Raw genomic sequence first — 16292 nt, 5'->3', positions numbered from 1 at the left:
CTTTTTGTTTGTTTGTTTGGTCAGTTGGTTGGGTTGGTTTGGCTTTTTGAGACAGTGTTTCTCTATGTAATAGTCCTGGCTGTCCTGGAACTTGGTCTGTAGACCAGAATGGCCTCGAACTCACAGAGATCCACCTGCCTCTGCCTCCCACGTGCTGGGATTAAAGGTGTGTGCCACCACCGCCCTGCCAACATCCAGCTTCTTTATGTGGATTCTGGGAATTAAATTCAAGTCGTCAGGTTTACATAGCAAGCACCTTTACCCTACTAAACCAACCTCCCTGGCCTAGGTTTTGGTTTTCTGAGATAAGGTCTGCTTCTATAGCTCAAGACGTCCTGAAGCTCACTGTGTAGCCCAGGCTGGCCACAATCTCTCAATCCCCCTGCCTCAACCTTCCCAGCACTAGGATTAGAGGCATGTACTTCCACACCCAGCTCATCTATTTTGTAAGGAAGCAACCAGACTAGGCCTCAAGCAAGGGGAAGGAAACAGAGATGGTTAAAAGACCTGCATGCTATGCATTTAGTATGACATTATTTTGGAAACATCATTTTTGTAAAATTATTCTTAAAGTATAAGTGCAAAAAAAGAGACAGTCTACATGGGAAGTAGAAAAAGACAAGATCTCCTGAGTAAATTGGGAGCAAGGGGACCTTGGAAGAGGGTTGAAGGGGAGGAGAGAGGCAGGGAGGGGAGCATAGAGAGAGAGAGACAGTACTTTGAAGCCAGCCAGAGCTAGTATAAAGACAAACACATTACAAAAATGAATATAGCCGGGCGGTGGTGGTGCACGCCTTTAATCCCAGCATTCCAGAGGCAGAGGCAGGCGGATCTCTGTGAGTGCAAGGCCAGCCTGGTCTACAAAGCAAGTTCCAGGGCAGGACCCAAAGCTACAGAGAAACCCTGTCTCAAAAACCAAAAAGAATATAAATAGGAGCTAGAGATGGCTAGGCAGTCAAGAGCAGTGCAGCTCTTGTGGAGGACCTCTGATGACCAATGGTGGCTCACAAGCAGTCATAACTCCTGTTCTGGGGGTCTGACGCCACCCTGTGCTGCGCAACAAGGCATTCTATAAATTAAAAACAAAGTTAAGAGGGCTACTACAGCAGGTGGCAGGTGTGAAGGCCTTAAATCAACAGGACAGCGGGATAATGGGCACACCACATTCCAGGGCTGAACATGGAAGACACACAGCTGACACTAACTCTTCCTTTGTGCCCTCACGTCTCTCTCCGTGGAGTTCACTGATCTCTGGGCAAGCCATTTGCATGCCTGTCTCCACTTAACCACCCTGCAAGCTTCTGCGGACAGCGCACCTCGCCTTCATCTCAGCATCCATGGTGCCTTGCAGAGGAATACCTTCCTGCTTCTTGGCGCCGTGAACCCACTCTGCAGGCAGGCACAGTCCAGCTCTGACAAGGGACCCCACCAGCTGCTTACCTTATAATAATGCTCCAAGAGAATCCTGACTACCCCCTCCACGCTTTCGGCCTCCACGGGCTTCCTGGCAAACTGGAGGAGGTACTGCAGAGCGTCTGCTGGGGAGGTGGCTTTGCACAGATCTATGTGGAGAGCGGCAGATTTGCTAGGCTTTGTTAGTCGGAGCTTCTTGGTGGTGATTTCCTCCTGCTGCTGCTGTAAGACGGGAAAGAGAAGAGACCGCAAATTTAACTTGGGCTTGTTGGATGGAAATCATTTTTCCTCTCTAACACACATGCTTAGCTAACAGAACTTCAGTGAGATGGCTCAGTCGGTAAAAGTGCTTGCTACCAAGCATGCCAGTGACCTGAGTTCCATCACCAGAACCCACTCTTACACACACACACACACACAGAGTTGTACAAAAGAAGTAAATGTTAAAAAAAATGCGCTTAAGCACTATAGTTCCTTAAGCCCTAACAAAATATGCAGGCATAGAAAAATGTCATAATCACTAATTTTCTTTATTCTCTATATAAAGCCGGGTGGTGGTGGTGCCTCCTTTAATCCCAGCACCCAGGTGGCGGATCTCTGTGAGTTCGAGACCAGTCTGGTGGAGTTCCAGAACAGGCTCCAAAGCTACACAGAGAAACTCTGCCTCTAAAAACTAAATATAAAAATAAAAATAAATAAAAAAGAAAAAATATCTAAATTCTGCATCACATTTTATACGTACATGTATAGATACAGAAATTTGAGATGCAGAATGAAGATCCACCTCTTCTACAGACACACTACAGAACACAGTGAGTGTCCTGACAGGGCTTGGTCCACCTTGTCGGAGTTTCAAAAACTCCGACGGAGGACGACGAAGAGGCAGTCCTGTGACTCTCACCTGCTCTGTCTGGGGCCAGAATTCTACAGACCCCTTGGCTTATTTTCCCATTTGTGTCTGAATCGAGGGAACGAGAGTTAGGGGGATTCCGCCACCAGCTGAGGGCAGGAGGATGCAGACGGAACCCGATCTGGCACGACCGAGCGGTGAGAGATCAGAGGTAAGGTAGCCGAGATGAGAGTTTGAAAAATTACACGGCATTTAGTTTTTCCTAATAATCTTGGTGTTTGTGTGTGGTTTTCGGTGTGTGTGACTCGTTTTTAAAGTGGGCTGGGAGTGTGATTCGGAGGTAGAGTGATGCTTAGCACGCGTAGGACCCTGAATTCTATCCCCAGAACATACATAAATAAATGAAAGAGGGAGGGAGGGAGGGAAGGAGGGAGGGAGGAAGAAAGAAAGAAAAAGTCAGACTACACGCGAGACCAGCAGCCTAGACCTCACACGCCCCCGACGCGCAGCCGGAACCGCAGCGGGTCACACGAGCCTCGGCGCCCCTGTGGAAGCACAGCCTGGGGCGAGGACGACCTTCCCGCGCCGACGGCCAGCGCTTACCTGAACCACTTTCGTGAACTCCTCATACACCCGCTTTTTCAGGTGCGCCGCCATGGCTGCGCCGGGTCCTCTCGGCTTCCGTACTCCGGGCGAGCGCGCGCGGGGCGGGGGGGGGGGAGTCCTTCTGTCACCACAAACTCCGCCGCGATCCCACAAAGCACTGCGGCTCCAGGATAGAGAGGCCGCTTCCTGAAGCTCGACTGCCCGGCCACTCGGCTGCCTTGGCTCCAGCGGAAACGGAAGTCCGGGCGCGTCCTGAAGACGGGGCCGAGTCAAAGGCTGAGGCGGGCGGTGCAGAGCTGGACGTCAAACCTGGGGCTGTGTCCTGGGAAACAAGAAAATGTGGGAACCACACAAAATATAGCCAAAAGCTTCCTGGAGCATTAGTGAAAGGTGTGAGATCGTTTTCCTGAATGATACTACTATAAGACTAAAGATTTAAGAATGCTGGGCTGGAGAGATGGCTCAGCGGTTAAGAGCACTGGCTGCTCTCCAGGAGGATCTGAGTTCAATTCCCAGCACCCACATGGTGGCTCACAGCCATCTGTAATGAGATCTGGCGTCCTCTTCTGGCCCGCAGGCAGACATGCAGATAATAAATAAATTAAAAAATAAATAAAGAAAAGATTCAAGAATGCTGGGACCGAGCCTCTGTCGGACCGGTCAGCGTGCTGTGCTCCCCGTGTCTCTGGAGAGGAACCAACACTTCCTCTGATAGCTGTGGAGGAGTGGAAAGAATCTTGAGACTGAGGAGGAAGCCAAAGCCCCTCTGAGCCTCTGGTACAAACGTACCGATCATGCCTAACCCGACAAAAACATGCTTACAATGGAATGAAACGGTAGAGAAACAAGAACAGCCTGTAAGCGAATGTACGTGGGACTGTCGAGTTTTACAACTTACAAAAAAAAAAGTTAATATGGGATATTTAGGGGAGGAAACAGGAGGTTAGTAAGTACAAGGACCCAAACACATCAAAGGTTATCCTCTCTCTCTCTCTCTCTCTCTCTCTCTCTCTCTCTCTCTCTCTCTCTCTCTCTCTCTCTCTCTCTCTCTCTCTCTGTAATTTTGTTATTGAGACAGGATTTTATTGTGTAGCCTTGGCTGTCCTGGAACTTGTAGGATTCCCCTCTATGCTATGAATACCATTGGTGAATAAAGAAACTGCCTTGAACTGTTGATAGGGTGGAACTTAGGTAGGCGGGGAAAACTAAACTGAATGCTTGGAGAAAGGAGGCAGAGTTAGAAGCCATGAAGCTCCACGGGAGACAGACACTGGAACTTTAGCTGATAAGCCACAGCCAAGTGGCGATACACACTCAGGAAGCAGAGGCAGGTGGACCAATCTCTGTGAGTTCAAGGCCAGCCTGGTCTACAAGAGCTAGTTCCCGGACAGGCTCCAAAGCTACAGAGAAACCCTGTCTTCAAAAACCAAAAAGGAAAAAAAAAAGAAAAAGATTTATTTAGTATGTATACAGTGTTCTATCTGCATGTATGCTGCAGGCCAGAAGAGGGCACCAGATCTCAATATTGATGATTATGAGCCACCATGTGGTTGCTGGGAATTGAACTCAGGACCTCTGGAAGAGCAGCCAGTGCTCTTAACTGCTGAGCCATCTCTCCAGCCCCGTCCCCCCCTTTTTAAGGGTACATTTTCCATAGAAAAATACGATATCTCAGACTTCAGAGACAGGAGAGCATATGTTGTGTCAAAGGAAATAATTAGCAGTTTCTTGAATAAATATTAGCGGTTCTTACCATTCCAATATTTGGCTATCCTCTCAAACCCAATTGCTAATAAATGCAAGACCACTAGCTAGATGGGTTTGTCCGTGTACGCCCAACCCCAGGGAGACTCTTAGGGGCTAGCCTGAGCTTTATAGCAAGTTTAAGGCAAGCATGTGCTAACCATAATTTTATGTGGAAAATTAACAAAACTGAAACTAAAAGTAGTGATTCAAGGAATGAGTACAGTCAAAACACAACGACATGATTATGAAAATGCCATGCTGAAAACCATCTGTTTGCATGCCAAGCAAAACAAAGTGTAGTGCCCCAATCTGTAACCCCAGCCTCCAGGAGGTAGAGAACTCAAGGCCTTCCTACAGATGGGAAACCAAACAACCTCAGGATAAAATCGGAAGGATACTGAGAGGAGCACAGCCTCTGTGCAAAGACCACACACGCAGATTCATGAAGTGTTCCATGTTATTAAAGCAGCACCTGAGGATACAATTTCAAAGGTTTCAGCTCCTCAAATTGGTGGCAAACACTAAATTAACAGTGAAATCCTTGTGTGTATGAGTGGTGTGTCCATCGGTAGGTACAGAAGCCGAAGGTCAATGTTGGGTATCTTCCTCAACCGGTTCCACCTTGCTTCTTGAGACAGTGTCTCTCACTGGCCCCTGACCCTGATGCTGTTTTGGCTAGAAAACTCCGAATCCACTGGTGACATCACAGGCGTGATGGTCACTGGAAGGAAGGACAAACAAGGTTATTTTCTGGCCTCACATGCGTGTACACACACACACACACACACACACACACACACAACCGAGCAGAAGATACTAAGGAGATGGCTCAGTCAGTTATGTACCTACCGCACACTGGAACCTCTGAACTGATGCAAAAGCCAGGCACAGAGGTGGGGATCAGTATCCTCAGCTCTAGGAAGTCAAAGGCAAGCAGAACCTTAGCGCTTACTGGGCAGTCAGCCTAGACAAATCAAGTCCAGTGAGAGTACCTATCTCAAAAGCACACACACACACACACACACACACACCTTTGTATAAAGCCGTGCTAATGAATACCATAGGAGGAATGTCACTCACAGGCCAAGCTTTAGCCACTAGAAACTGGCAATTGGAACTGAGGTAAACTGGAATAAACTGTGAAGTAGCCTTTCTCTTCTCTTAGCTTTCCGTTCAGCACTGACATGTCTCTGAGGAATGTCTCTAGAGCTTTTCATCCAATCTATGCCTTCAATTATCAGGCCATCCTTCACAGATTTATTGTTCTTTGTCTGAAAAGCATAAAAGCTCCATTTCTTTGGACTTCACTCGTGTGTGTGTGTCTGTGTGTGTGTCTGTGTGTGTGTTTACATGTGTGCACTCTCAGCAAAGATCCTGCTTCTAGCTCCATGTATAACCCTGTCAATGTGACTTTAAGACTTCTTCCATTAAAAGATAGGGTCATTCGGTGGGGTGGCACACACCTTTAATCTCAGCACTCCAGAGACAGGGGTACGCAGATTTCTGTGAGAGTTCGAGACCAGTCCGGTTTATATAGGGAGTTTCTGGCCACTCAGTAAAACGCGGCTCACTGAAACAAAAGAAAAGAAAAGAAAAGAAAAGTAGACTCCATCTTCCCGGCCTATTATTCTGGTTGGCATTAAAAATTGCAGGCAGGGGAGCTGGAGAGATGGCTCAGAGGTTAAGAGCATTGCCTGCTCTTCCAAAGGTCCTGAGTTCAATTCCCAGCAACCACATGGTGGCTCACAACCATCTGTAATGAGGTCTGGTGCCCTCTTCTGGCCTTCAGGCATACATGTAGACAGAATATTGTATACATAATAAATAAATAAATAAATAAATAAATATATTTTAAAAAAATTGCAGGCAGAATGTAGCAGAAGTAACAATATAATAGGTTTGACTTAAGCATTAATGCACACCTACCCTTTGGAGATACTGCCCAGAAACAAGCATGCCTTCCCGTCCATGGGAGGAAGTCATAGCACCCTGAAAAAGCTCCAAGAACAGAGGGTTATGCTAGTTTTATTACCCCATTATGGAAAGTAAAACGGCTCCTAGCCTCTCAGCAGATCTGTAAACATCGTCAAACAAAGCTGCCAGTGCCATTTGCTCAGAAATGCCAGAATGTCTCCCAACAGTTTGTTGGGAATAATTGGCAGTGAAATAAATCTGCCACCACAGAGCGCCTGTGGGGTAGGGGAGCAGCTCTCTTGGTAGAATGGGTGTCTGTCATGTGAGAAGCTTTCTGTTCAATCCACACCATCCCCAAAGGAACCAGGTGTGGTGGCCCGTGCCGATAATACCAGCGTTTGGGAGTTGGGACCAGGAGAGTCAGGAGTTCAAGGTCATCCTTAGCGACAGCAAGTTTGAGGTCAGCCTAAGTTACATGGGACCTTGTTGCTAAAGAGTCCCCTGCAAAGTGATGTACTCTCAGGAGCTAAGCGTCAGTGTCCGCTGTGGGCAGGTTAGACACATCAGAGGCAAGGTTGAATGGGAAGAAGTCCACACTGCAGAACCTAACCTCCAACCTGCCTTTGTGGCATCTTGCTCATCCATTACTTCATTAAGCAAGCGTGCAAGGAACGGGTCAAAGAGACCAACTGGTACCCATAGGTTGGATCATTGAGTCTAGAATGGATGCCCCCTGGCAGGTATGCACAAAAAGCAGTATTTTCTCTCAGGGCTACTGGTCACCAGTCTTTCTCACTCTTCCCTTATTCTGCCTTACATGACTTGGACGTGGTATGTCCATCACAGGCTCGTGTGTTAGAACACTCGGTCCCGAAAGCACCTAGTGAGCTGTTGGAGAAACTGTGGAACTGTTAGGAGACCTAATTAGAGGAACTGGATCCCTGGGGAGCCAGGTTGAATGGCCTGACTCTACCCCACCTATGTTTCCTGACTGCTGTCTCTCTAACCCTTCTGTGCCACAGCCTCCAGCTGGGATCACTCCACTCCCCTAGCCAGCTAGAACAAACCCCTCTTCCCTTACATTGCTTTTTGTCAAGTACCTGTTTACAGGATGAGAAAAGTAGCCAACACTGACTGACCAGGAACAGACTGGGTCCACCATGTCTTAGGACCACTCTAACAAAGATGCACAGTGGGAAAGGGCAGAGGTGAGGTAGTGCTGGGAGACACGGAAGGATGGAGAAAACAAACAGGAATGGAAAAGGATGGGTGCCCTAGGGTGACAGTGTTGTAATTAATACAGTTTCTGTGTAATTATTCGGGTCTGGGCAGCTGGGAAACAGTCTCCGTATACAATGCTTTGGGGCTTTGTTGTTGTTGTTTGTTTTTCATGTTTTGTGTGTGTGTGTGTGTGTGTGTGTGTGTGTACATGTGAGCAGGCACCCCATGCATTCAGAGCCTGTGGGAATCAGAAGAGGGTGTCAGATCCCCTGGGACTGAAGCTACAGGCAGTTGTGAGCCACCCAGCGCGGGTGCTAAGAACTGAACCTGGGTGCTTTCCCAGAGCCTGAAGTATTCCTAACTGCTGAGTTATCCCTGGCCCTGGGTTTGTTTTGTTTGTTTGTTTGTTTGTTTATCTTTGGTGGTGGCGCACATTTACTAGGTAGTCTGTTACAATGAGGAGAAAAGAAGGAAAACAGCTACTGTGGAAATGAGAGCACCAATAAGTCTTTGAGATGCTGCTTTGGTTTCCTTTGCATATACCCCAGGGAGCAAGGGCTGGTGACTATTAGACTATTAATTTTAACAGTTTAAACAACAGTTTTTAGGCTGTTCTTTCTAAACTGTTAATCTGAATAGTTGCCAAATTAAGGCTCTGTACCTTAAAGACAGGGAGAGCAGTTATTCAGTAGTTTAGGCCAATGTTAACCTCCAGCAAAAAAGTTTCTAGGGGAGGAACGAGAGATAGCTCAGTGGTTAAAAGCTCTTGTCGCTCTTGCGAAGGACCTGTGTTTGTTTCCCACTGCCACATGGGCTCAAAAAACCATCCATAACTCCCATTCCAGGGGATCCTATGTCTTTTTCTGACCTCCACAGGCACCAGGCACATACATGATACGCATACACACACACAAGCAAAAACACTTATACACATAAAATAGATAGATCTAATAAAAATGTCTTTTAAAAAATCGGTTTTCTTAAAACTGAGTGTTCACATGCCATACAACTAAAATAGAATCTCTAGGGATGGAGGCCAGGCATACTTTTTAAAGTTGCTGGACTAATTCCAACACACAGGCAATGTGAGAACCACTGAACTAAGCTTATCCTAATAACCAAGCAGACTTTGGGACAGTGCAGATACGGCTGGGATCGTGTGGCCTGTGTGCTTTCTTCTCTCTCATAATATTGATGATTCTCTTAGCTGTTTCAGTATCATTTTGTCAGCCACATGTGGGACAGATGTGATCTTTCCTGGAAACCCTATTTTTTCTCGAATATTTTTCCCTAAAATTCTTTGGGAGCTGATACTTCTCAGATTTCTTGTCTGGGGATATCAGCTGTCACTGCAGACCCTGGGAGCTGTTCTGATTCATTGCTGACAGGATCGGGGGGCAGATCACCCCAGTTTCTGTAAAGATGTTTTGAACAGGATTGTTGTTCTTGAAGATGTGTGCCTTTGTCAATCAACTTTTAGTTTTGTAAAGACAGAACGTACCTGGCTCGATATGTGGCCAAACTAACAAAATAAGTGTTGTTTTTGGTTTAAAGATGTGTTGATGTAAAAGTTAAGGGAAAACATACTTGAAATACTTGTTTTTGCTGGAGGTTAAGATTGGAGGATGGGAAAATCTTGTTTGTTAGTGTGGAAAAGCACGATTGTTTCTGATGTGTAAATAAAGAGGCTGGAGCTCCTGGGGCCAGCCACTGTGTGAGACTCATCTGGCGGTCGGCCACTGCATTTCTGTGGTGGTGTGAATGAGAATGTGTCTATAAGCTCAGCTGTTTGAATTCTTGCTCACCAGTTGATGGCACGGTTTGGATAGATAAAGGAGGCGTGGCCTTCCTGGATTCCTCCAGGAAGTGTATCACTGGGAGGTTCTGCACGCCATGCACCATTCCCAGTTCATTCTGCTTTTTTGCTCACGGCTCCAGGCGTATGCTGCCTCCTACCACAGTTCCGTGTCCTGATGGACTCTTATCCCTGCTCTATGAGTTGCCTTGGTCACTGTGGTTTTAGCGTAGGAACGGGAAAGCAACTAATAAGCCAAGAAATAAGTTTTCCTCTTTTATCCCCGAAAGGATTAAAGTGAGCTAGATGCTGTAGCCCATGCTTGTAATCTAAACTCAGGAACCAGACTTCTTTGGGGCCTTAAGTTTTTATGTGCCTTGCTGTAATCCAGCCCAGCCCTTTGGCAGCTCCAGGATCAGACCTGTCTGCCAGTTGCTTGGACAAGTATTTTGTTTCTGATTTCAGATTTTGATCCAGGGTCTCATTATTGAGCCATAAATTATCTTGAGTATGTGCCAGGAATGAAGCTTGGAGGCAAATTCCTTTTACTAGTGGGCCATCTGGCCAGCCTGTTTGTGTCTGTGTGAGTTATGTACACGAGGGTGTAGTTGCCTGTGGAGGCCAGAAGAGGGCATTGGACCTCCCTGGAGCCGGGGTTATAAACAGTTAAACTGTAATCCACTGCACTAGGGTGTTCTTATCTATTGAGCCATCTTTTCAATCCCATTTTATTTCTTTTAACTCTGTGTGTGTGGGGGGGAGGGAGGGAGGCACCCACCTGGGTGTATGTATGCCACAGCATAGCTGTGGAGCTTAGAGGATAATTCTTAAAAGCCAGTTCTGTTCTTTCACTGTGGGCTCTAGCGATCCAACTTAAGGCACTCAACTTGCACAACGAATGTATTTATGCACTGGTTTTTTGTTTGTTTATTTTTGTGGGTTTTTTTTTTTTTGCTTTGTTTTTGTTTGTTTTTCGAGACAGGGTTTCTCTGTAACTTTGGAGCCTGTCTTGGAACTAGCTCTTGTAGCCCATGCTGGTCTCAAACTCACAGACATCCTCCTGCCTCTGCCTCCCCAGTGCTGGGATTAAAGGCGTGCGCCACCATTACCCAGCTTGGTGTGTGTGTGTGTGTGTGTGTGTGTGTGTGTGTGTGTTTGACACAGGGTTTCTCTGGTTGCTCTGGAACTCCCTCTGTAGTCCAGGTTGACCTTGAACTCAAGAGGTCCACTTGCCTCTGCCTCCCTGCTCATATTAAAGGTGTGGACTACCAGGCAAGGTCTACTGTATTAAAAATACTGTTACAATCCACTGGAGGAAGTTACAGACACGAGGCCAGATCAGAGTCCTTTATTTAATCTGTGGCTGTTGTGACAGTCCTGCCACAAAGAGCTCTTGGCTCCTAACTTGAGCACTACAGGATTTATAAAGACAAAACCACAATTACATCACAACTGGTGCAGGCTAGAGGAGTTTTTACATCAGGGTTATTTCCCAGCAAGCAAGGATGAACCCTTTGATCTGTTAAACATTTGGTAAGCTTCATTTCCCAGAAGACAGGAGAAACCCTACTTTATTCCAGCCAGCAGGATGAGGCTCCAGAGGGGAACAGATGTGGAGTCAGGTCAGTCTGACCTCTCCTGAGCTGTTTCAGCGGGGTCTCACTCTGGATCCAAGGCTAGCTTTGAACTCATGGTGGTTAGTCTTCCTCAGCCTCCTACGTACTGGAGCTACAGGCCCAGCTTTAGAACATGGCTTGTGATGGCAACTGGTTCCACAAGTTCCACCACAGCCACTAACGAACAGTCCCCACTCCTAGGGATCACCACCAAGTGAAGATGAATATCCAGAAGCATGTATAGGGGTCCTTGTTCAGATGGTACCTCTGAGGGGACACTGTATACCCCTTGGCTCTAATGTCCTTCTCCAGGCAGTACACAAAGTCCTCTGTCCCAGGGCCTGCCTTCCAGGGCCCAAATTTGACGACGGGTGTCTTTTTGGCCTCCAGGATATGCAGCGGCTCCACGCACTTGGCCTCCTCCTCCTCCGTGTGCACCACACACACCACCACCTTCGACAAGCGCATCGCCACGGCCTCTGCCCGAGCCAGGTGCAGCAGGACCTCCAGGTTCTCCCTGTAGTTCGGCACTCCCAGCAGGAACTGCATGCGAGCCACTTGCTCGCCGAAGATCTGGGGCATATCCTCCAAAACCTTCACCAAGAGATGGATCTGGTAGAACTTAGCCTCCTGGTAAATCTCAGGAATGTTCTCTGTGGGCACTTGCCCGGTGCGTAGGTAGTCCAGGATAGGCCCGAAGTAGGTGCCAGGACGATCAATGAAGAAGCGGCCGTGGGCATCCTTGTAGAATTTTGCTGATCGGGATAATATCTCAGAAAACTTTGAGCCCGGATGTTTCCTCAGGGTGCCCATGGTGGTGGTGTAGAGCTGTCCGCCCACGTTTAGCTCCACAACCTGCAGACACAAACGGCGGCGTGAACCAACAGTGCACATCGAGGAGACACACCAGAACAACCTACCAGGGGAGGTGCCGTCCGCAGTGATAAAAGTGAAGGCTGTGTTTCCAACCTGAAGGTTCAAGTACAGGTCAGGGTGTGGGCCAGTGATGGGGACGGTCCTTCATTTTGATGTAGGCATGGCCTCATTCTCAACCTGTCTGTCAAACAGCCTCTTAGGATTTAAGTACTGTCCTGGAATTAGGAGACGCCAAAACAAGCAAGCTGCTGGGGGGGGGGGGGGGAGGGCAAGGAGAGCACTGAGTTGCCATGGCAACAAGTCCTGGGTGGGGTGGCAGGAGAAGAAGGACCCAGACCGTACAGCTGAGGAAAGGAAGCTCAGAACTTACGTCCTTCTGCCTCCCCTAGACCTCGCTGTCTACGAAGCAGGCCGTTATCGAGGAGTTACAGACTAAACCCTGAATAAATCAGGCCGCTGGCAGTTCCTATTCTGCAGGCGCTCAGCTTCTAGGTCCTCTCATTTTACAGATGAAGAAAACCCAGAGGAAGGATTCACAGACCAGGGAAGCGATGAAGTGCAGCTAGGATCAAATGCCCATCAGACGGTCTAACTCACGTCAGGGTGGGTGTTCCGGCCCGCGCCAAGTCCCGCCTCACTGCAGCCCGTGTTAGCTCCCTGCCTGCAGAAGGAAACTCACTCCTTACCTTAAGCCTTGTCCTCTGTGAAAAGAGTCCCTTCTGGAGCTAATTTACAGAAACCATTTTCCTAGCTCGCTGCGGTGGCCCAAATGTCATTCAGCACTCAGGAGGCTCCTGAGTGTTTGTGCCGCGGCTATACAACAAGACCCCATTTCAAACAAAGGAAAACAAAACCGATAGTTTCCTACTCTACCACCCTGCGCACCAATGTTTAGTTTATCTTATAAGACCTCAGCCCTGGGGGCTGGAGGGATGACTCAGAGGTTAAGAGCACTGGCTGTTCTTCCGAGGGTCCTGAGTTCAGTTCCCAGCAACCACATGGGGGCTCACAACCATCTGTACTGAGATCCGGCGCCCTCCTCTGGCTTGCGGGCATACATCGAGGCAGAATGTTGTGTCATTAAAAAAAAAAAAAAAAAAAAAAGACCTCAGCCCTGTCCACAAGCTTCTTTATTCTGTTCCCTTTTAAATAAAAATTTCCCCACAAAGTTCCCAGCTTCTGTGCAAATCTTAGCTTCCTATCTCATCCATGCACACTGCCCAGTGTGTTCCTAGAACGATGAACTTCTTTTTACTCTCTGGAGGAAGACCCCTCTTCATCTTTACTACCAATCCCCTTGCCAGTTCCTGGGTGGGTGGGAAAGCCTGTGGTGAGTGGCTGGCAGAGACTCTGCCTCTGGGGGGAACCTGCTAGGTGTGGAGTCTGTGATAGCTATGGAGATACAGGGAGGGGCCTGGCTTATTTCTCACCCAGTTCAGTCAGAACTGGTCCCTACATCTTCCTGGGCTCTACCCAGCATTCATACAATATCTGAGTCCCCCCCATCCCCCGCAGCTGCATGAATGAGTGGCATCTCCACTCAGATGGTCTCGGTTTCAGGCCCCCAACATTGACCACTCCTGCTATTTCCCAGTTAGCTGAGCCAGAAGCCGAGCATAATGTGGTTTTCCTTGATCTTAGTCTCCCTCTATCCAGGAGCCTTCCAGAAGGGTGGTCTTAAGACCCCAGAGTGACAAGTCATTATAAGGTTACAGTAGCTGCTCCCTTGGGATCCCCTGTTTGCTCATCCTCCATTAGACTGGGAGGTTTGAAAGGGGAACACTATTCCTCTCTGCCATACGAGTCACCAGCACCCACTGGCGGGGCTCAGCACACCAGAGACACTGGATGAAGACCTGTTAGAGTGAAGGAAGTTCACCCTTGGCCCCGATCTGCAACAGGACCTGGGATTCTGATAAACGCAGATCTTGCCCTACCTGGCATCAAGCTCAGTGCTGGCTCCCTGCACAACCTTCACCGGGGAACTCACTAAAGCCCTTCTTGAGCAGGGACGATGGAACACCCTGAGCGCTGAACCCCTTGACACTGGGCGGGTAGCTTTGAAAACAGCCAACAATGACATACTCCTCAACTATTGGAAGGAGCCACTTTCCCTGCTTCTGGGTCTGCTCTCTCCCCTGACTCAGTCTTGCCGAGAATAAGAATTTTATTCTCTCAGCGTGTACCCAGACTTACTGTTAGCTGCTAAGTGAGGCAGGCACCTTTAGGGGCTAACTTCTACACTAAACGGGGGGGGGGGCGCATGCCACATACTTAACACACTCTCAAAGCTGTCTCTTCTCTTATTTCAACTAAAACTCTGGAGAAGTTCATTGAGTTTTCTGATTTTTTTTTTTTTTTTTTTTGGCAATCACCCTAACAGTGAGCGCTTCCTAAAAGAATTCATGTTGGCCATCTTCCCTTTCTTTTGTTTTGTTGTTGTTGTTTGGTTGGTTTGGTCTTTTGTTTGCTTGTTTTTGTTGTTGTTGTTTAGTTTTTCGAGGCAGGGTTTCCTCTGTGACCTCTGGCTGTACTGGGACTTACTCTGTAAACCAGGCTGGCCTTGAACTCACAAGTGCTCGGCCTCTGCCTCTGCCTCCTGCTGGGATAAAAGGCCTGTGCTACCACCACCTGGCTTGGTTTTTTTGTTTTTAAAGACAGTCTCCAGAAGCCCAAGCAGGATTGTAGGCATATGCTGTGGAATTCAGTTAAAGAATGATTCTCATTATTTCTTGTTCCTGTTTTGTTGGCAGTGCTGGGGACTGAGTCCTGATCCTCCCACTGAGCCACATCCTGAGCCTTTGAGCGTTTGATCTATGAACTAAAACTGAGTGTGTGCTTTCCTGTGTGGACATGTATAGATTTCTTCAATAAAATGCCCACCCTTCCTTCTTGGGGTCTAGCACATCTGTGAGAATAGCCCCAGTGTTATCCTCATTAAATTCAGTTACTCTTTCTCCCTTCTTCTCCTCCCGGCTTTGCACACAGCAAACGCCGTTGTGCTCCCAAAGTCCTCTCACCCAGCTCATGAGAGAAGGCAAGTAAGCAGGGTACTCTCTGGGGCAGAGGGACAGTGCCGGAGCTGGCCAGGCTACCCCATCAGGCGGCAGAATAAAGGACTGACTGAAGTACCCTCCCCATCCCCACCCTCGACTATGCCCGAGCAAGAGGTTTTCAGAGGGGACACACACAGGAACTAACACAGACTAAGTGAAGTGAGCCAGGGAAGAAAAGAGCAAGTGCGAGAAGGCACAAAACTTGGTGGAGCAGGAGGGGGCAACGCACAGTATCAGAGAAGTTTTACTGACAGGCGCAAAAAAAAAAAAAAAAAAAAAAAAAAAAAGCTCTCCGGGGGTAGGGGTAGGGGGACTACCGGAGTGTGAGCGAACAAAAACGGAACGGAGCTAGGAAAGCGTCCGGCGAGGGTTGGAGGTGGGGCGCTCAGGACAAGGGGAGCAGCCGCTGCGCAGGGGTGCACTTACGATGTCCGGGTCAAAGCCCAAGATCCTGGACTCCTGGCTGTGTTCCTTGAGTTGGTTGGCGGGCAGAGACTCCTGGCTGGTCTCCTTGAGTTGGTTTGCCGGCAGGCTCATCCTGGTGGGTAACGACAGCTCGCACTGACCACACAGCACCGCCTGGTGCTGATAACTTATGGGTGGGAAACACAGTCCTGCCACGTGTCGAAAGCTTTCCAGCCGGAGAGGCTCGTGACTCCCCGCCCCTGAGAAACTCTGTGCCTCCCCGTTGCCTCCTTTGTGAAACACTTGTCGTGCTTGCTTGTTTAGCTGGCTTAAAAGTACTCTGAGGTGTTGAGCACCGACCCCGTTGGGTCTTTGAATTGTCATCAACTTCAAGTAATCTATAATCTTTCAGGGAAGCGGTACTAGGAGACAATCCTGGGGCTCTTATAGGGTAGATGTCAGACCAGAGACTATAAAACAGCAAGGAAGAAGAAGAAAAGCTGTCAAAAAAAAAAAAAAAAAAAGGCAAGCGCTGTGAAACTTACCTGTTCCATGCCTTAGTTCTGAGTGAGAAAAGTCTTCTCTAAAACATATTTACACTACAGGAGCCCAGTATTTACACTACGGGAGCCCAGTATGGTCATCAGCAGTGACAACAGCCAGACACTTAATTCAAATGAAACTGATTAGACGCTGCAATCACACATTTGGCAAAGGAAATAAAACCCAAGAGACTGGAGCGTGGTTCAGTGCTTAGCCTGTATGAAGTCTGGTTTGAGCCACAGCAAAACACA

At 48.1% G+C, this 16292-nt stretch overlaps 2 protein-coding genes across 3 annotated transcripts in view; both read right to left on the bottom strand.

Annotated features, from left to right (window-relative positions):
- Positions 1–2970, bottom strand: part of Ints4 (integrator complex subunit 4) — a 55935-nt gene extending 52965 nt beyond the window's left edge. Inside the window, exons 1-2 of one of the 2 annotated variants that reach the window (XM_038313766.2) lie at positions 2867–2970; positions 1441–1635 (exon numbers count right to left, since the gene is read on the bottom strand). In XM_038313766.2, the coding sequence (XP_038169694.1) occupies positions 1441–1635; positions 2867–2920 (249 nt within the window). In that variant the 5' untranslated portion in view covers positions 2921–2970. The remainder of the gene's footprint in view (positions 1–1440; positions 1636–2866) is intronic. The other variant, XM_038313767.2, reaches the window with a different exon arrangement.
- Positions 2971–10878: 7908 nt separating this feature from the next.
- Kctd14 (potassium channel tetramerization domain containing 14) lies at positions 10879–15937 on the bottom strand. Its single transcript, XM_038313957.1, has 2 exons — positions 15520–15937; positions 10879–12016 (listed from the first exon to the last, which is right to left on the bottom strand). The coding sequence occupies exons 1-2, from the start codon at positions 15880–15882 to the stop codon at positions 11366–11368; spliced, it is 1014 nt and encodes a 337-aa protein (XP_038169885.1). The 5' UTR covers positions 15883–15937; the 3' UTR covers positions 10879–11365.
- Positions 15938–16292: the final 355 nt, after the last annotated feature.

The sequence above is a fragment of the Arvicola amphibius genome, chromosome 12, assembly GCF_903992535.2.
Source record: "Arvicola amphibius chromosome 12, mArvAmp1.2, whole genome shotgun sequence".
Taxonomy (NCBI): Eukaryota; Metazoa; Chordata; class Mammalia; order Rodentia; family Cricetidae; genus Arvicola; species Arvicola amphibius.
Note: the sequence above shows the minus strand (reverse complement) of the source record. Positions and strands in the feature narration are given on the sequence as shown.